Raw genomic sequence first — 21473 nt, forward strand, 5'->3', positions numbered from 1 at the left:
AAAGTTGAGCTGAGGCCATTTGCATTATTTACTTGTTTGTTGTGACTTTATTCAAGCTGAGTGTGTTCCAGCTGTGTTGACTGGAGGCTTGCTGGCATTACATCTATGATTTCTGTCACCACTGTGGAAATTATTTTTGATCAAATGCTTCAAATCTTGTACCGCACGTTGGAGTCGGCTAAACTTTTTCGAAGGTTTGCGTCACCATTATAGTCAAATGTGACACGGTAATCAACACCGTGCCTTTAACCGTGTTTGTACAACCCAGAGATTATTAATTGCTCAATGCAATTAATTACATGAGTGCAGCTTCAGTCATGCTTAAGTCAAGTTGACTGGAGATATTTCAAGATGGACACAATAGAAGGCCACCTAGGAATAAAGAACAAAAGTCAACTCAAAGACATGAGTAAATAAAGGTTTGAATGCTTTTCATCATTTCTACGCTGTTTGCTTTCTAAAACAAAAAAATCTCATACCCAGAGAAAGTAAATTACTTACAGGGCATTGATACTATAAGCTCATGTTCCCCGATGATGGCACAAAAGATGTCGATAATTAATTAATTGCAAAATTGTTTAGGCTATTACTAGGCATCAAACCTTCTACTTTCGATAATCTTAACTGATTGTTGCTAAGCACAGATGTGATGAGTTGTTTGAATAGACACTCAACTCATTTAAAAGCCTTGTGTAGTGAGAATTACAGGCCTTAACCTCTCTCAACTTAAATTCCTTTCTTTCTGTCTCTGTCTCAGATGGCGGGTAGCACACACAATCCCTAATACAGAATCTAATGCAGTGTGATGTCTCAGGGCATTTCCTACACTATAAACCTTGTCATTTTGTGAAATTGACTAAATGGCCTTTTGTTCTATCTCTCTTATGCATCATGGAATATCATTTTGGTCTCTAGATGGCCAGACCCCATATTCTTTTCTGCTCTATGAATAGCTAACACACACATACACACCTACAAGTGAGCATGCTCCCACCGGCTGGACAGAGAATTCACTTAGGAAAATGTGTCACATAAACCACCTGAAAAGCAGACAGAAATGTATATATTAATGTTCCAGTGGTGGTGAAGGTGGGAAGTATTTGCTCTCCTACAAAAAGCAACCTAGAGAGGCCTTCTGCACTGGGTCTTAGTAGAGAAAAGAGATAGATACTAAAAGCTCTCCTACTAAACAGAAAATGTATTGTCATCAACAAATGGCAGGTTCTGACCCAGACAGGAAATGCTCTTCTGGGCTGTTGAACATCGACCTTTTTATTTATTAATTTTATTTTGTTTAGATAGCAAACTAATAGTAATATCCTTTATTGTCCCACGGTGGAGAAATTCAGGTATTAAATCAGCAAATCAAAGCTGAGATGAGAGCATGCAGAGTCTAACAAGGTTAAAACGTATCTAAAAATAACAACGAGAGACTTTCTTATGAGGGCAAATTTACAACACAAGAGAAATACTATTCTAAAGGTAATGGAAATAACATACTCAGAATCTCAGATTAAAGTGAATTTACAGCCGAGTGGTCATTTAAAAAGAGAAAAATGTACAAGATGTCTTTAAGTGTACATAAAAAAGACTAATTACACGAAGTGAAAAAGATGTGCAAACAACAGTAATATTGGAAATTAGAAAACTATCAATAAAATGAAAACCTATGGAGTTTGTTGAGAGGGTGATGGATGAGAGATCATTTAAGTTTTCCTTTTTGAGTGTATGGATATACAAATGTGTCATTAGCATAAACGGGTAGTTGTTTGGGAAATCCCATTTATAGTTTTCCTACCAAAAAAAAACAAAAAAAAAACACAATTCTGCAGATTTTTAGTGTTTTAACTAAAAAACATAACGCATGCCCACATTGTATTGGTGCCCAAAGGTATATCAAATAAAACAATGGATCAATAAATACAAATATATTTGAAATATAAGTAAATGCATCAATAGATTGTAAAGTAAGACTGATTGCCATTAGTATGAGACTAATAATGGGAAGCTTATTTTTATAGTAGCATTTATGTTTGCAGGACTAAAAGTGTATGCAGTGACAGATTAATTTAGCTGCCTTTTATTGTCACCTTCATAATAATCGCAACAAAAACCACCAAATATTGCAATCAAATTTTAAGTCCACATCAGACATCCCTGGAATAGATCAACAACATAACTGGGTTTTGTCAGAAACTCCTAATATCAATCACTTAGAAATGTTGTATTCGCAAACCTGTGCAATACTTGGAAAGTCATTAAAACATAAGATGGCATTTCTAAATCTCGGTTAAAATAAAGAAGAGAGTACATATGAGCTGTTGTCAAGATTAACATGATTTTCAAATTGCAGCATCTGTGAAACAACTGTAGTGTAAATACCTGATGGCATCTTCTGTTGTCTTGGTCTTGTTTGAGCTTGGTTGAACTAAAAGAGAGAGATGAGATTCAACTAACACAATTCTCATTTACATTCAATTCACATGAAATTCAGATGGGAGGCTTTTTAGAACCTTTTCAGATTCTAAAATAGTCACCGACTTCTCTGGATATTACTCACAAGCTGCACTGACATAATGGACAAATTTTAGTTTTTTTTTTTTTTTTATGTTAAGGAAAGTGTGGACTGCACTGTAGTGTGTCTGACTTACCATTTAAACATGGTTTTAATTCCTGGCAGGTTCTCAGTATTGAAAAAGCTTTACAGTAAAATAAATTGAGTTCTGTGAACATTCAGGCCATCCCACAAATCTATATGGCACAATGCAGCTGCCAGATAAAGATTTTTATTTGAAAAAGATTGCTTGTGTACAGTTGTGCTGACCTTGGAAAGCACTGTAGAAAAACAAAATATTTTTTTTTTTCCATTTCTTTGTAATTGTGACTTTTCTGAAGGACTTTTTTCTTTTTTTGACACATTTTATCGCTCCCATGTCTGTCTGCCTGTGCTTTTGGAATTACCATGCCTTTATGTGCTAAACCCCCAAGACGAAACCTTGTGACAGTCACGGCTGTGCTGTGATTAAATGGGGTGAAAGTCAGCTTATTGGAGCGACAGATTACTAAAAGTCAAAAGAAATCCGTTGTATTGTATCAGCTGCATGTGTTTAAGACCATGTGGCTAAGTGGCTTCTATTGTGCAAGGCGGCGCGCCTTGTGACATGGACAGGTCATTGTTGATGCTAAGCAGATGCAGATCGGTCATGGACTTGGCTCAGTGAGGGTTTAGGGAATTATGGTGTAGTCATGAGATGACTAAGGCTGCAGGATTAGAGCCTTTTAGATCCGAGTCTGATTTTGCCATCTGAGAAAGTGGGAGATTTAGAGCACTACCATGTTCTGTTGACATTGGATGCAGTAGCTGAACAAATTGACTTATTGAATGTTTGTTTAACCGTGCCTCTCACCTCGGTACCATATGTGTGGGTTTTCTTATGTGTACAGCATATAATCTATAAGCGTTACCTAGATGTTCAGCCTAATCTAATAGGAGTAGCCCGTGCCTTTGTTTTACTAATCTCACAATTTTGTGTTCAGTCTTAACTAGTTGTGATTTTTCTTTTCTGTTTCTCTGACTTCCTTAAGTTCAATATTGTGCTTGATTTGTGGGGATTGTCACGGCTCTAATTTCATCCCCCTTTTAACTAATCGATACATAATTCATTTTTTATCATGTAGTCTGACCAACTGATTCAAAGTAAACCATCAAATGAAACGCATTTCCATTTCATGTAATTGAGAACATAATTGACACCTTAGCAAAACCTGTGATTCTTCTTTAATTTGGCTTTTATCTATTCAGTTTTTACACAAACTGCTGTTACATAAGTGATTGAGAAGAGACTTTCCAAACACATTCATGGATACAAGTTAGGATATACTACAAGTAAAAAAAAGTGCTGGGACAACTAGCTCTAAGTTAAGCTACAAAATGGTAAAACTAAGTCATATGGATATGTATAAACCTATTTAGATAAAATGCAGCCTTTAGTAATTAAATTCGACAGTCTTACCTAACAAACCATCAAATTTAGGTAACTTAATTTAGTGTCATTATCAAGATGTGGGCATGCTACTTTGTTAATTTAAATTTGTCTGATTTTAAGAAATGGAAGCCTAATCAACAGAAGTTCTTCAATTCATTATAGAAATGGGTCATATTTAAGCAGTTAAGCAAATTTTAATCTGTAGATTTTGGCAGGTTGATGGTTGAGTAGATAAACAAAAAGCACATGATTGATTGATCTTATGATCTTGAATTAAAAGCCTCTACTTCAGGAAAAAAAAAAAAAACCTCAGTGTAACATTTTTTTTATATACCATACTTCTCAGACAAAATACACAGTGCTTTATTTACAAAGACGGAGCATAAAAATGAAATACCAAGTACGAATGAATAACAACTCCCTAACTATGATTACAAACTTGATTTGTTTCCAGGCATTGCTTTATAGATTCATAGAGAAGTTTTAATGTTCTGCGGGAACAAGGGGTGTGATGACACATCCAGCTCACAAGATGAGGCGATGCACAATATTAGGATGAGCCAAGAATGTTGTAATCCTTTTCTGAAAGCTTAGAATCCCTTTTTAAGTAAATAGATTAAATATTTTACAAATTCTTTTAAACAATGTGTACTCAATAATTTAATCAATTTCTGACCCTTGTTTTATTCTACGTAATCCTGTGGTGCTAATACACAGCCCTATTGGGTACATACTGTATGGAAGTGGGTACAAACTGGCACTGCTTGTGTGTGGGGTCTTGCCATTTCCTTTGGTCATAACTTTCATAGTCAGTATTGGCAGATGTCTTTTTAAAAGCTGTTTTTGATCATCATAATTTTACACATTTGTCGCACAGCAAAGAACATCCTAAAATTTGTTTCTCTTTTTGCTATTGCAACAAGTGTACATTTCTCTGTGAAACGGCAACCCATAAAGGAATGCTCAGGATTTGTCATATTTACACTATTCCAGCCTATGACATGACAGCACTCAGAGCTCTCTCTTATTATTATTATTTTTTTTTTTTTTGTTGCTGCAGGCAAAAGTAAAAATAATTGCATAATGGTGTACTTCAATTTCTGCCGGTTTCTGCAGTTCAAGTGACCAACCTTAACTTCCTAGCCTTTTTGCTTGCATTTGCATCATAGAGAAGCTAGTAAAGCACACTTTGACACAGGTTGAAAAGTAATAAAAAATGTTACGTAATCACGCAAACAGAATGAACATGGCATGCGTAACGGCTTTTCATGTTTGTGCCAAGTGCACTGAGATAACTGTTCGCACTCAAGGCCACTCTTGAGTCCTGAATGAAGAGAACCTTCACTCAGGACTCACTTTATATCATCCTGCATTTATATCATCCAAATTATATCATTCTGCAGTTGGGAGCACCTGTGGTGTTAGTGACTGAAGATGAACAAGTTGTATTACATTTGAGTAATGTATTACTCAAATACATTACTCAAATGTATTTGAGTAATACAAATGTATTACTCAATACACTTGTATTGAGTAATAATACAACTTACTCAATACATGCAATTGGGATTTATTAAAGCCAATTACCAAACCTTCAGATGCATATGTCATCGATAATAATGATATGAATATTGATTGCACCTGCCATTTTAGCATGCCTTTTTTTTCCCCTCATGTTTAAGTTGTATTTAAATAGAAACATTTTCCCTGAAGCATAATTTACATAAGGGCAGCAAAACATGCCACAGTTGTGCTTTGAACATTTCAAGCTTAATTGGTTGTGATACTTTTGTCGTTTATGCAGTTAAATAAGCACATTGGATAAAATATTGCAGATTCTGTATCAAACAGAACAATGTTTTTAATTATTTTATCAAAGAAAGATCATCACGACAGAAAATGAAAACCATTTATAGCAAGGCTGTTTAAAGTGTATTTATTAATGCTGCAGTTTTTTTTTTTTTTTTTTTACTTTTATACAGATATAAAATAAGTACATGTGCATCTAAGAAAGAAGTAACAAAAATGTAATTTTCATCAGTATTCACTCAAAAAGTGAAATGTATATATGTTGTAGATTTAACAGATAATGTTTGATGTATTCCAAGCATTTAGTTTTTGTATTTCAATGACTAATTGTGGCTTTTAACTATTGAAAAAGCAAATATGTAGAATATATTTGGTTTTACTCTGCTTGATTATCCAGCAAACTAGCCTGGTCTTAAACCCAAATAGAATCTGTGGAGAATTGTCAAGAGGTGGAGAAGACACCAAAGTCAATCATGCAGACACGTTGAAGGCTATTAAAGGAACATGAGCTTCCCTAACATATCAGCACTACCACACGCTGATCACCTTTATGCCTCCTGCACTGATGCAGTAATTAATTCAAAGTACTAAGTGCTTCAACTGTACATCACAACAACCTGCACATATTTTTCAGTTGATTGATATTCCTGTTTGAAAAATCTTTAGCTGGTAGCTACTACAAGGCTTTAATCGAGGACAGATGGACATTTAGTTTTTTTTTTTTTTGTTTTTTTTTTAAGACGTTTCACATATCCAGGGGTCTGTCATTTCTGGAAGCTCACGTTTGAGCAGCTTGAAATTGGTGAATTGATGTTTAAGCACAGGGAGGTCCATCCTCCTTGGCGCATTCATTCCCAGTTGGATGTAAATTAGTGACCAGCTCATTCCCCACCTCGCTGTTTCTGTCTTTCTGTTTTTTGGAGTGGGTTGTGCACTTGGTGACATGAAACATGATGGGACATGTTTATGGAGTTTCTTTGGAATTAGTTACTAAACAGGGTTATATATTTTTGAAAATTGAAACTCCAACACACAGGTTTGGGGTTTTTGTCTCTGGATTGAACCCGCCTTTGCATGAGGGTGTTGGCTCATTTGGGTCTTTTGAGAATGCTCCAAGGAGGACGAGGAAAATTGATAAAGACTCCTGGATAGGTGGCTAAACATATTCAAGAATTAGGTGGAAGTCCAGTTGCCTTCAATCTAAACCTATTGTAGTAGATATGACCTAGATGAGAATATTCACAGGCCTGTTTCCTGCAATATTGTCATTTTCTGAGAAACGGGTTTTGCAGTTTTATGAGTTGATAAAAATAAATACATCAATCTCTTTAATGTGATTATCCCTTTGAGAACTGAATGACTGAAATAAATTACATTTTCAGACATTTTCTACGCTGTTGTAATGCACCTCTAATTACATTGACATGTCTGTAGGTTTGACTGGTTGACTCTTCAGAGGAACCTGCCACTGTTAAAGACCACATGCTTTACTTTGTCACTTTATGATTGCAGTAAACTGAAAATATGTTCCTCCCCTTTACAGTTTATACCATTAGGCATAAACTGAGATGGGTCAAAGAAGTCATTAAAAATATACAGTTTAGGGGAAGGTTGTATCATTGAATATAAGATGGGGGTGGGGAATTTAATGTGTGATATCTACGTCTCATTTCTTTGTAAACTTTAAGAAGAAAAAACAGTTAAGTTTCAACAGGCAAAGTGTTAAAAAAAAAAACAAACAAACAAAAAAAAAACGCTGGTTGTAACACCATTAACTTTCTGCTAAACGAGTGCATGATTTGGGACATTTACCACCATCAATCCAGTCTTTAAAAGTAAGTTTTCAAAAGCCCTGGGCCAGTGGTACAGCACACAAGTTACAGTGTCCGCTCAACCGTCTCTTTGTCTCCGTGACCAAACTGTCTCAGTTAATAGATTGTCTCTCTATCTTTAAACTACAGGTGGGTTGTGGAGATAAACACTGAGGCAGAGAGAGATGAGGCTGTATCAGCAGCGGCTTGTCAGGGAGTTTAGCCTGATCTCTTCTGTTTTTTTTTTTTTGTTTTTTTTTGTATTTGAATGCAACCTCCCACTGAACGAAAGCCTTCTGAACCCTCACCCGGCACTAATCAATTCCATCATTAGACTATTGATGTCACTAATTACTTTTATGAGTTGATATGGCTCTTCTGTCGCACACATAATGATGAAAAATGGCTGCCTCCATAATGTGCATTGCCATTATTTGTCTTGCTTTTTATGGATTTTCTAAACATGAATGCATTTGTCCTGAATGTGATCTTGCCTAAAGAAGCATCACCCTTTTTTTTGTTTTGTTTTTTGTAAGTCGCTAAGTCTTGCGTTACGCACCAGAACTAAGGAGACGGAATCATGTAGCTGTGACGGACATGTTGCGTATTTGATTGCAAGTCTACTGCCGACCTGAGATTGTCTTGCAGTTTGAGGTACGTCGTGGAGTTGTGAGATGAGCTGATTTGTTTCTCCTGTCTACTACACCACAATAACATCCTACAGTAACTACACCTTTTTGATTGCCTGCTTTATGTATAGCGCAAACTCTTGATAATGGATGGCTGTTGTGTAGAGGGCGAAGCACGGCTGTCCACACGCTGAAGTGTTTTATAGCACTGAACCTCGAACATTAGGGCCAGTGCTGTGTAACATGCTGCTGTTGCTGCATGAGAAAGAGGGTGAGGGGAGGATGCAAATTGAAAGCTACATAAATGTACTTATGCACTATTTCCATTCTCAAGTTGGGCTAAAACTTGTGAGTTGTGGTTGGATTGAATTTTTGTATTTTTTATAAACTGGAAAAAATGAACTCTTAACGCTATTTAGTAAGATGCAAATCTAATAAATGGTACTTGTGTAGTACTCTTCATATGACAATTTTAAATTTTAATAGTTACTTCTTTGAGTATTAATGGATTTTTTTACCCACTGTTTTGGTGCGCTGTAACTAATATGTGATCTTTAGTTAAAAGTCAAAAGTTTTTATGCTAATTAAAATAACAGAGGCTGATTGTAAATTAACTCATTTACAACATGTGTTCAGAAATAACACTTACTATTTTCTTCCACAAGAAGTAACTTGTTTTACGCTTTTGTAAAAGCAGCGTCCCTAAACATCCTATTCTGTTAACACACCTTAGGGGAAGAACGTCTCGACAAAAATGTGTAGCAGCAGGAGCAAGCTGATAAAAGCTTGTTTCTGAAATGTTTGTGCACATATTTTCTGCAGCCATGCATGGAGACAAATTGCTAAAATGTAAACGATGGATATCTTGTTTATATTTTAGCATTTCATCTCGAGAGAGACCTTACCTTTACAAACCAGAGGACATATTCAAAATCTCTCTTGAATGGTTATTCATATAACATTTACGATTTTTTTTTCCATGCCATTAATTTAGTTTTTTTCTATCTCCATCAGTGACCTTTACATCAACCCTTTAATCAACAAAGAAAGTGAGGATCTGAATACATGAATATATTGCACAGTTTTCTTAATTATACAGAGTTTAATTAATGGAGTTTTTTGAATATTACACAGGAAAGTTTAATTTAGACAAAGATGTTTTTAATTGATGTTGATCCCTGAAATGTACATTAAATATCTGACTAGTTTTTAAGAAAAAGATCAGTAAAATGCACAGGTTAAATAATCAACTTTATAAGAATTTCATATCAAAGGCTATCTCTGTTTGGCAAATTGAAGCTATCAACAAGTTGTCATTACCTCCCTAATTAAATGATGTGATATTATTTGTTGTTGTTGTCTGGAACAGTGATTTTGCAGCAGTGGCCATGCAACATTACATTAAAAAAAAAAAAAGTATATATATATACACTGCTCAAAAAAATAAAGGGAACACTTAAATAACACATCCTAGATCTGAATGAATGAAATATTCTCATTGAATACTTTGTTCTGTACAAAGTTGAATGTGCTGACAACAAAATCACACAAAAATCATCAATGGGAATGAAATTTATTAACCATTAGAGGCCTGGATTTGGAGCCACACACCAAATTAAAGTGAAATGTTCCTTTATTTTTTTTAGCAGTATATATAAGCACACAATTTACAAAGATCAAACTTCACCACACTTGTAAACGCATTCAAACTAAAAAGAAGTTGAACTCTACGTTGTTGACCCAGCTCTTGCAGACCTTTACTAGGCCGTTTAGCTTTGAAGATGTTGTAAAGCTGTGTGGAAGTCAAACATACATTTCCCCAGAAGGAAACACTCCTACACTATTTCTCTGCTTCCCACATCACTTTTTTCATTGTGATGAAACCGATGGCTGAGTACCTTAAAAAACCTGAACTCGTCTTTCCTTTTTGCTTCTGTTCTCTCTCTCTCAAACAACTGCCTTTGAAATGAAAGGGCACTACAGAATGCTCACCTTTTTTTATATTTATAAAGTAGAGTAATTTTGTGTGAATACTTTAAGATCGATGGCTTCTTCTTGGAACTTAAAAATACTGCGGCGTTATTAGAAATGGATACATTGTACTCGTAATTCAAGGGATTTGCAACCAAGTAGGACGACTTTCTTGAAATGTACAGAATGTGTATTGAACTTTAAAAACGCAACAGGCTATTTACAACACAGGATAACGGTGCAGAAAAACCGATAAATAAAAAGCAGGAATGTTATTAACGATGAGTAAAAACGGTGCAATGATTGTGCAAATGCCAGCAGGGTTGTAAACACTTTATTAATGTGGAATATAGGTTTCACATTCTCTGCCACAGTCGGCCTCGTCACAAGTCAAGAGGACGACTTGAAGCAGAGTACAGACTCCACATTAACAGAGCGCTAACAGATAATGTGAAAAAAAGTTTTATTTTCATTATTATTGCACTTGTGTTCAAAAACAACTGATAGAAAGAGATTAACACCTTTTCATGTCAAATTTCTAAACATTATTGAACCAAAGCGATCTTAATATTGTCTTTGCAGTGTTTTATTTAATCCCTGACACACTTTGTGTTTATATTGTAAGCTTGTTAAATGTTCGGTATGATGTATGGAGCCTGAAGTGGATTTATTTTCCTCACAATGAACAAGAAAACTTTTATTAAAAAGACAAGAAAGATGCATGTAAAAAAAAAAAAAAAAAAAAAAAGTTGTTCAGTCTTCAGCATGTTCCAAGTTATAAACTACAACATAATTATAGAAGCTCAATGTGGTGAGTAATTGTAAGGATATGTCTGAATAAGCAGAACATTAACTTGTTTATTGTGATAAGCCAGAAGTGCTCTTCTAATGATGACTTAAAGCAAGAGAATATGATGTTGGAGCCAAGTTAATTATTGTTTTTGTTCTGAAAAGACACAGGTATTTAATACAGTGGTTACTGCTTATTCAGTATTGTGAACCTACAGCAAATATGACCGGATTGTTATGAGCCATTAATAGCCCACGGTTGACAAACATTTCTAGCTAATAATTGAAGTGCACCTTTGCACAGAAAAATGTGTACATGAGGTGCCGGCCCTCTCAGAACTGTGGTCTGTAGCTTGCATGTTGCCTTGCTGTGACTCATGATTGCATGAGATAAAGGTTATTAACTACGAATCTAAGCCAAGTCTCAAATTCTCAGAGTTTGAGGGTATTGGAGGTATTTCTCATGGACTGTAGCTTCTTTCAGAAAGGTTTTTAGCCATCTCATAAGACAAAGACGACTTAAGCATTCGGCGTAACAAATTTTATGTTAACTTGGTCTCAAAATTTCTTAGACCTCAATCCATTTGAGCGTCTTTACTTGATTTGTTACTTTCACTATGCTGTTAATATTTCATGAAATGACTGCAGAGGAAACTTTTCAATTAAGTTTTTATTCAAGAGAAGCAAGGTTCAGTGTGGCACAACTTAGCTGTTGACTTTAGAGATTTAGAGTGTTGCTTGTTTTCAGGCAGAATCAGTAGCAGTCTGTGAAAATTGATTTCCATCCATTATGTGACTCACAAAACGACTCTTGAAAACCTCAGCCATTTTTTTTCCGCCCTTTGGTTATGTATCTCTTTGAGCACTCTTGAGTTCTCCACTTCATGAAGTTTGCAGAAGGATTCCTGCTGACCAATGTAAATCGCATACAGTGTTCCCATGTCAACCAGGAGATGATTTGCAGTAAGCTGCTGGAGGAAATGGCTTCTCCCTTCAGGGTGGCTGGTTGTTCAGGTCTGACTTTCCTCTAGTGAAAGGGATCAAAGCAATCATGGTTGGCCCTCTTAAGAAAGATAGATGTACAAATGTGAAGAATCAAATCTGCTTCAAAAGAGAACACCACTGGGAGACTGAGAGATGAGAGGGCAGTGAGTGAATGGGAAACCAGTGTGAAATCGCTCTTGTTGCCACACCATAAGAGAAGAGAACATAGCAGTCTCCTGCTGTTCAGAGTTCTCACAGAGTACATCAGTTCATAATGTGCTTGGGTGTATGTCAGGCAAGATTTCGAAGCAAATAAGTACTTATTGTGACAAAAAAATATCTGATTTTTTTTTTTTTTTTTTTTTTACAGTAAAAACATCTATCGATATGATAAAGATATAAGAGCTATAGAATATTAAGAATGATAATTTTTCTGCTTCCAAACAGATGTTTGGTTTCTATTTATGATTTTAAAACAACTAAATATTAACTTAATCCAGACTTTTTGACATTTTCTTTTCTTGTTTGAGATATCACAAGAATAAGCTGTGCACAAATGAACAACCGTCTGGTCTTTCTGACCTACAGACAGAAATCAAACATCTTGTCTGAGTTTGTATATTGACCTTTTTTTTTTTCTGAATATACACTGAGGTCTGTGTGTGACCACAACTGCCTCCAGCATTTGCTTCAGTTTACTCTCACTGGTCTTAGGATGTGTAGCTTGATCTGAAGGTTTTCAGCTTGACTGGACATGACTGTCTAATCAACTATAGATAAAGCAGATGCTGCATCTAATTTTCATTTGCAGGGACTTTCAAGACACATCTAATACATCTCCAAATGTGTCTTATTTGTAGGCCTCTTCAGCTTTTTTCTGAATATTTCAGTTTTGCTTAAAAAAAAAATCACTGCCTCCTAAAATGAAAAAGCAATCACAACAGTTTAAGAAACAATTATTCCTGGTTCTGCTAAAGTAATTGTGTATAATGAGTACAGTTGTAATAATGCTATCTATAACAGTTCTTTTGCAGTTTTTGATTTTGACACCCTGACTTTAGCTCAATGTTGTAAAAGTGTTTGTTGTGAAGAATATTATACTTTTTTTTTCTGTTTTGCTTTTTCATCGACTAATACAAGCATAATCAGTGCAAGTTAGTTTGCTTGGTTTAAATTTATTGAAAGGCTGTGGCAGCAAAACAACAGTTTCTCACAATATTGAAATGCAATGAGCTGCAAGCTGATTTTCAACTTTAGTTTTTAAGCTACACAAAAAGTTCCAATGTAAAATCTACACACGAATCTTGCTAATCTTTGGAATAATGCCAACCAGAAACACTTGCAGTAGAGCAAAACTTTATCTGTTACATAAAGTTGGATATATGACCTCTACTTCATTTTCAGTATGTTAGGCTATATTGATTTTCAATAGCAAAAAAAAAAAGAAAGATAGCCAATAGCAGATATGTCTCATCAGCCAAGAACTTTGTTTTTAGAAGTAGAAGCACATTTCCCTCAGATAATCTTCCATAAAGCTTTCTCACTTGAGTCCTGAGTGTCCAGATGGGATTTTCCAAATATTGTTCAGTGTTTGTATAAAAAAAAAATGGCTGAAGTGAAACAAAGGGGTACATTTTCATTTGAAACGAAGTGCTGATAGCCTGCAAAGCATCTTTGATTTTGTCAAGTCTGCTTTGATATGAAGGCAGTGATGCTTGTGAGTGGCCTGTGGTTCTCATCCAATCGGTATGTGGCGTGAAAGCTGATTTCTTAGCTTATCGCCTGCTCACAAAAGAAACCTTGTGAGGAAGGTGTGACATCAAACACTATAGATGGATAGAAACGCCTTCCTCCATAGCTCAAATTGGCAGCAAGAATCCGAGGCTATATGCTATTCTACATTATGTGGTTTTTATTCTTAATCCTCTCCAGGTGTCGATCTAGTTTTGCAGTGTGGTTCATCACAATGTGCAGAAAAAAACATGTCATCAGTGCTGCATGTCCTTCTTTCAAATGCAGGTTTGTTGCCTCGCATGTGGAGTTTTTGCTTGGGATTTTGAGCACTAGTAAGAATATTATCCTTCAAATTTATTCTTCGGATCAATAAAGAATATTTTTGACTTACAAGAAAGTTATGTAGATTTTTCATGTGGAATTACCTCTTCTAAGAATAATTACAAGTTGCGCACAATCTTCTAAAATGTTTTTTTTAATGTTACTCTGCATGCATTTTTACATATTACTATAAAATTATTTTGCCACTCACACTCTCTTTCTGACACATTTGTCCAAATTGGTTTAATACTCTGAGTGCTTTCAGAAGTCTGAGCTTAGAGCTGGCATTTTCTTCAAACTCCGGTTGAGTCTGTTCTACGTGAAACAGAAAAAAACAGTCATATTTACTAAGTTTTCTGCTAATTGGTAATTGTTTGCTAATTAAAGCAAACAATGCCAGGCTGTGATGCCTTTTAGCAAACATATCGATCTTGTTAAGCATCAGCTAACACTGGCAAGCCGTTTTTTCATATTAATACTTATTAATTAATATTAATTTTATAATAATAATTAATCAAAAATTAGACTTGGTTTGCACTGGATTAACTTTAACTTGACTCCACAGTATTTATGCAAAACATGGTTGAATTTTCTGCTTATATAAAAACAATTTGAAATTAACTGATGTGAAGTAAATCAAAGTAAAGTAAAATGTTGTGATAAATGTGCTCTACGTGACATCAATCATGTTTTCTGTTTGTCTAAGAGACGTGAAAAAATTGTCCATTTGTTCACGGAAGGGAAAATCGTTTTTTCATAATGGGAAAAGCAAGGTGATCATAATACCAACAAAATGTTCAAACTGTGATCTTTATATAAACTTCCCTACCTGTGGAACAGTAATGAAGAAATGACTGCAATTTTTTTTAAGTGGATATTTTGAAAATTAAAACAATCATTGGGTTTATTCTTTTAGTGAGCGTTTTATTTTCACGTTCTTTCTTGGAGGGGTGGGGGTGGATATGTATTGTATAAACATCAGCAAAATTGGCAAAGGAGATTAATCTCTTTTGGAAAAAAATATTGACCCAATGAAAATGCTTTTTTGGTTAGATCTGCACATGGGTTCTATCTTGAGTAGACAGCCTTCAGGGTGTGCTGATACATGAATGGCATCAAATCTTTTGTTTTCTTCTCTTTTTTTTCCCTTTTCATTTTTTCCCCTCTGCTCCGTCCAGGTGGGCAGGCAATAAGGCTTGACAGAAGATGCGACGGGGGCGGTGGCTTGTCAGATGGCTGGGGACCGGAATGGCAATCCTCGCTTTGCTTACCCACAGCTGGGGCCAGGCCACAGAAGGTATGAGCGGCCTGCACCTAGTCGATCATTCCCTGGCTTCTCCTTTTTCCACACTGTAAAGAGGAAACGTGCAGAATGTGTAAAGTAATTCTTATTTTCACCGTAATATGACCTGTTTTCTCTCCCACTGGCACAATCTGATGTTTTTGGAAAATGATTTGCTGGAAACCAGTGTTGTTCTTTGTGGATAAGTTTGGAAAATCATTCTAAAATTTTGGGAAGTAAAAGTCGCTGCTTGAAGATTCTTCATTCATAATGATGTCTGCGAAATAAATACAGCATAAGTTATGCTAATAATATCCAGTAAGCTGCAGATAAAGCTAGTTATTTTATTTCACTTGCTGAAGTGTAAGAGGTTCACTGAATTTGAAGTAGACTGTAGAGACCACTGAGAACTCAAATGATCACCCAACACTGTACAAAGTTGTGCTGCAAAAAGAACATCACTCTTACAAAATTCTCACCATCGTCTTACCCAAAACTTTAAAAAGTCATTATTCAAAGGACGAGTTTGAATTCTGCTTTTTTTTTTTTTGCTACACAGTTCACTGATCAGAGGCTTCTCTTTGAATATTCTAGGTTTTCATGCTGAGAGTGCGATTTTTAATCTTCCAGTCTCGGCTCAGTGAGTTTGTGGCAGGTGCCAGTTAAAAGCAAACTCCAACTGTACGAGACTGACATTTTTGCTTAAACACAGGGGCGGCCCAAAGCTGCACACACAGTGAGATGTGCCACAGTCGCTTAAGTGAATGGCAATATTGTCATTTTTCTACTCGCTCAAAACCTTATGCTCTGTTGTTTTTAATACGGTTTCATTTAGTCTTTCCTTGCTTTGCTTGTTTGGATGCTTCACATATTGAAAACACTTTTAGATTAGAGCTATACTTGCTGAATAGTTTATTGTAAGTTAAAAGTTTCTTTATTGCTCCCATGTAACAGTTTACAGATAAATATTAGTGTCTATTTATTATAGCTGAAACACTGACCTATTCTGGTAATCGGCTTAACATTGCTAGTTTTCCATTAAATCTTAAATTGAGGTCAAGTCTGCGTTGATCTGCAAATTATCATAACATAACCAAACATTATGGGAAATCAATATAATAATTTTAAGTGTCGCTGGTGTTCTATGTTATTTAAAACATAGGAATCAATATTTTCTCTGTTTTATAGAATGTCTAATATAATCAGAAATGCTTGGTAACACTTATGTTGTATATCTTTTTTTTATCTTTAAGGTGAGGCTAGAAGAGTTCAGTTGTCTAGACGGCGCTTATTATCCACATCACACTATTTTGCCTCAGTCTTGCTGCCTCTCTCTGTGTTGTGGCTGAGACACATTTATCCTTTGGTCTCCTTTATGTTCCAGCATCATTTTCCCACGTGTCTTATTATTTTTTTTTCAAATACAGTCTGATTACAAGCCAAGCCTCCCTCCTATAGATTTTTGTGGACATGTTAAAAAAAAAAATACTGCAACTGAGATACCAGATATGGACCACTGCTAAAGAACGGCTTCAAGTGCTAGTTTAAATGATGTAGCGATGACCTAATATCTTTCTATGCTTTGCAGAGGCTCTTAATGCACTGATAAAGGTATACTCACTTCGACATACTAAATGCTTGAAGCAGGTGACAGCTGTGTGATGTACAACCTATGTGATTCAGCTCATAAATATTTGATAAGTTAAGGGTGCTCACTGTATGAAACATTGAATTTTGATCAGCTGTAGCAGATCATTGAGTACAGAAAAAAGGATATGGTGACGTTGTTGCAAAAAGTGACTTTGTCCTTATGTCACTTACAAAATGTGAAACATCACCTTAATGTCTTAAGGTTTTAACTTGTGTCAAATGTGTGTTCAGATATGCCATTGTTCATAGAAAGGCATGAGTGTGACCATGGCTTAATAATCATTTACCATCATTTACAGTCATTAACCATTTCTTAATACTGGTTTAAGTTTCTGAGTATATGTCTTGAAAAGGAGGACAAAACAGGAGTGAAAAGTGTGTGGAAGAAAAAAACCTGTTCAAGCACTGCTGTATTTTTGTTTTTTTTTTCATTTTTAGGGCATTTATTGGTTGAGAGTTACATTTTGAAGCCTGCTCTTGTGCAGGTTTGACTTTCAGCATTAGCTCCCACCCTGATAGACCAGTGTAGGAGGTGAAACAAAATTGTGTATAATGTATACAGTTTTATTTAATTATTTTAAAGACTTTTTTTAAACTGTGTTATGGTAGGACACTTTTTCCAATATAGGCAATACATTGAAAATCTTGAAACTTGGCTTGTGACATTCCAAAATGCTAAAGATCACAGAGTGATGAAAGTCACAATAAGTTTTTTTTTTATTTAACTGAGACTTGCTGTTGTTGTAGACAGAAATGATTTGGAGCCCTACAAATGATCTCTGATTGGGTCAGTGTGTGTGTGGATCTCTGACGCTGAGTTTTCCAGATGGGGCTGATGTTACATTTTTTGCCATGATTTTCACTCCTCCCACCACTGCACTATTCTTTCTGTCAGAAACCAAGTCTGCCCTGTGGAAGGTCTCCTTTGGCATCTGGGGACATAAAGACTAAGCCTGTATTTGTTTTCACTCACTTTAAGTAGGACTGGCCCAATGTATCACAAATGTATGTCTATAGCAAGTGATAAATGTGTGCAATATTTATACTGCAACAGACTGCTAGGATTACAATATCTTTTCGGCTGATGTATCCCAAGTGTTAAGAACCTTTTACACGCCGGTGTAACATTTAGCTGGCTGAAAAGCGTTGCACGGCAACAGATCCTCACACAGGACACAAGTGTTGCTGTCCAAAATGCTAAAGATCACAGAGTGACGAAAGCACAGATGAGAAAGACAAGAAAGAATAAAATGGGCATATATCACCGCTGACATGATCACTGCAGTGTTTACCAGTATAGTGGAGGAAAATTTACATTTGTTCTTTTGGATAAAAAAAAAAAAAGTAAGGCTGTACAACAGACACTTGTGTTAATTTCCCTCTGGTCTGATACATCTAAATAAAACATAACCACCCATCTTCATTAGTGACCAAACAAGTAAACAGAGTTCACCTCAGAATAAACACAGCTGTTCTGTGAAGCCCTAAGAGGTTTGAACAGAGTTGGTGTGAAGGTGGTCGTCACTAAATATAGGACAATACTGGAATAAAACCTCCTAGAGGATGACTTGGAACAGGCGTGAAGGCTTGACTCTCAGGAGGACAGTGACGCCAAATGGTCAGATCTGCAGAGTAATGACTTGAATTATGTCCATGTGTCCAAATGACTCAGTCAATCTTTAGAACATAAATCGGATCAGGTATCTTTGGTACGACTTGGAAATTGATATACCATCCATTCAATCTGACTGAGCTGGTCCAATTTTGATTAAAAGAACAGGGACATCTTTTAGAGACTGACTCCACAGCAACGATTGTAATTGCAGCAAACGGTAGCTCTTCAAAGTGCTGAATTCTTTGTGATGGTGTCACATTATGTCACACTAAAATACATAAGTCCTTGATTGTAACACAATAAAATTTTAACAAGTTAAAATAATTATGGTTGCTTTTTATGAAGAACTATACATAGGCCAGTGTTTCTCAATCATGGTCCTCGGGGACCACTGCTCTGTTTGGAGTTTCCCTTCTGCCAAACACCTGGCCTGAAGAAGTGGGTGATTAACAGGCTTCTGCAGAACTTAATGGTATGCAGGAGCTAATGCTATCATTTGAGTCGGATGTGGAGGAGCAGAGACGCATCTAAAATATGCAGGGCAGTGATCCCTGAGGACCACTGCCCTGACTTAGACTCTCATAGATCTAATCGGTGTGAATAATCAGAAGTAATATATTCATGCTGATTAGAATAAATCAGTGGGAATCTGATCGTCCAGGACAATCTGGACAAGTCACTTTTGCAGAATTACAGGACAATTTCCAACATTTCATTAATTTGCAAAATTATTGCAAAAGTTTTGCAAAGGTTTAATTTCAAATGAATCACCTTTTTTCTATGAATAAAATTTTGATTATGCATCAACATCTAAATATTTCCCAATAAGGAATGGAATAGACAAATCTTAATCTTTTTTTTTTTTTTTTTGTCAATGTAAGTCCAGTGTTTTACAGCGTTTCAACAGTGACTAATGAAATATTTAAATCCGTCCCAAAGCTTGACAGAGGGACACACTGTGTCTATACATGCAAATCTCCCAGTCCACAAATCCAGATGTCACCCAAATCCACGTACACTCACAGGTGCTTAACTCCGCTTAGCAGTATCTGGGATTGTGAATCAGTTAATGTGGCCATGGACACTTCTGCCATCAGCCTTCCCTTTCAGTCTTCCTCCATCTCGATCCAATCGTTCCCAGCCTTTCGCATCTGCACTTCTGTTCTGACCCACAATAGTTTGTCTATTTTTGGGATTGTCTGATCGGGAGCCAGATGTGCAGACTGTGTCTGACGGCAGCCGTTGCGGTCTGTGGGGTGGGGGATGCAGTGGAGAAATGAGAGGAGGAGGAGGAGGAGGAGGAGGGGTTTTTTTAATCTGTTCACCACCAGGCTGTAATCAGGCCCTGGGCTTTACAAAAAAGGAGGGGGAGAGGGAGGGCACTGTTGTGGAGTGTGAGCCGCCTGTGGTGTGTTCCAACAGGCCCATCCTGGAGCACAGTGTGTGCGTGCTGATCTGTGCACTTAAACTGTGATTGCAATATTTGCCCTGCGCTCTGTGTGGTTTCCCTATCGGGGAATAAAGGGAGCGGGGCAATGAGGGGGGTAATCTTAACTGGGAAAGTGGAATCTGCCCAGGAGAAAAGTAAAGTATACCCTCTGTCCTTCATCAGCCACCAATAATTTACATCACATCAATTTCTCATTTCCACCTTGGTCTCTGAACCAATATCAATTCAACAATTATCTACAAGGAGATATAGTTGGAGTCAGAGAAGTAATGAATCGTCTTTTTCCTCAATGTAAAGACCCAGTTTAAAAATTATGAGTGACCCCGGCTGTCTCCATAGCCTCATTATTAACCGTCTCTTATTAAAACATTAGAACTATTTAGAGAGGTTATTTCAACTTTGAGAGGTGCAATGCAAAGTTTCAAAGAAACTCACATTTTGCAAACTCTGGATGGGTTTTAGCATTAGCTGCATTATGTAGGCTTTACTGCAAAAATTGTCCTAGTCATACTAAAACTTATTTTTTTTTTTTTAACAATAGTTGTCAAGTTTTCTAACTTTTCAATTTTTCCTGGTTTGTTTGAGCTTAAGAAGGGGGGGATAAGCGTCATGAAATATTTTTTTTTTTCATTGCAACTGAGTCTATAGGTATTTGCTAATGTAAACATGTTGACTGGCCCACAAATTTAGCAACATAACCGAGCATAAATTAAACTCTTAATTGCTTTTGCACTTAACTTTCTTCACTTCATAGAGGAGCGAATGACAAGTTGCATCTTTGTCTCATTAATGCAAATTAAATATGCCCTTCTACTATAGCACTTTGCATCTCACAGTAACAAAACAAAACATAAAAAAAACAAAAAAAAAAACCCTTTAGGCTTTTGCTTGACCACCATTGTTAATCCCTCATTACCACACATGGGAGTTTATGGTAATGGCTAGTAGCATTAGTCTGGCCCAGGAGAGCATTTACAGAATTGTGTATTATTCTGTATGATCTGAATGGTAATGCACAGTTTTTAGAGCTATGTCTTGTGTTTTGCCAGCCTGCTGTTTTTAGAACCCTAAATATGTGGACCAACTACATGCCACTGAGCCATTTTGCTTAGCAACTTGAACCTCTAGAAGAGCGTTTCCAAACCCTGGTCCTCAAGGCACACTGCCCTGCATGTTTTAGGTCTTTCCTTGCTTGAGCCTGGCTGATTTCAATTGATATTACATTGCATCAAATGTAATATTGAATTTCTATCTATTTTTTTTTAATTGGTAGTTTAGAGATTTTATAATTTTTGCTTTGACACATTGTGCATTTGTCCAGTGTAGATATTTTTAAATTTGCTACAGAAAAATTCCACTTGCAGTTTAAGACTTTTACTTCATTTGCAAAGTTACCGTGTCAATTTCTGTCTGGCGACATATATATATATATATATATATAT

General features: G+C 36.1%; 1 protein-coding gene across 6 annotated transcripts in view; it reads left to right on the forward strand.

Moving 5' to 3' along the window:
- Nucleotides 1-21473, forward strand: part of LOC106947446 (protocadherin-15-like) — a 116653-nt gene that overhangs the window by 49805 nt on the left and 45375 nt on the right. For all 6 annotated transcript variants that reach the window (XM_015032440.1, XM_015032441.1, XM_015032445.1 and 3 more), the window contains one exon: nucleotides 15213-15331. In XM_015032440.1, coding sequence (XP_014887926.1) covers nucleotides 15241-15331 — 91 coding nt within the window. In that variant the 5' untranslated portion in view covers nucleotides 15213-15240. The remainder of the gene's footprint in view (nucleotides 1-15212; nucleotides 15332-21473) is intronic.

This window comes from Poecilia latipinna, unplaced genomic scaffold (genome assembly GCF_001443285.1).
Source record: "Poecilia latipinna isolate Pla-1442-1.1 unplaced genomic scaffold, P_latipinna-1.0 Scaffold241, whole genome shotgun sequence".
NCBI lineage: Eukaryota > Metazoa > Chordata > Actinopteri > Cyprinodontiformes > Poeciliidae > Poecilia > Poecilia latipinna.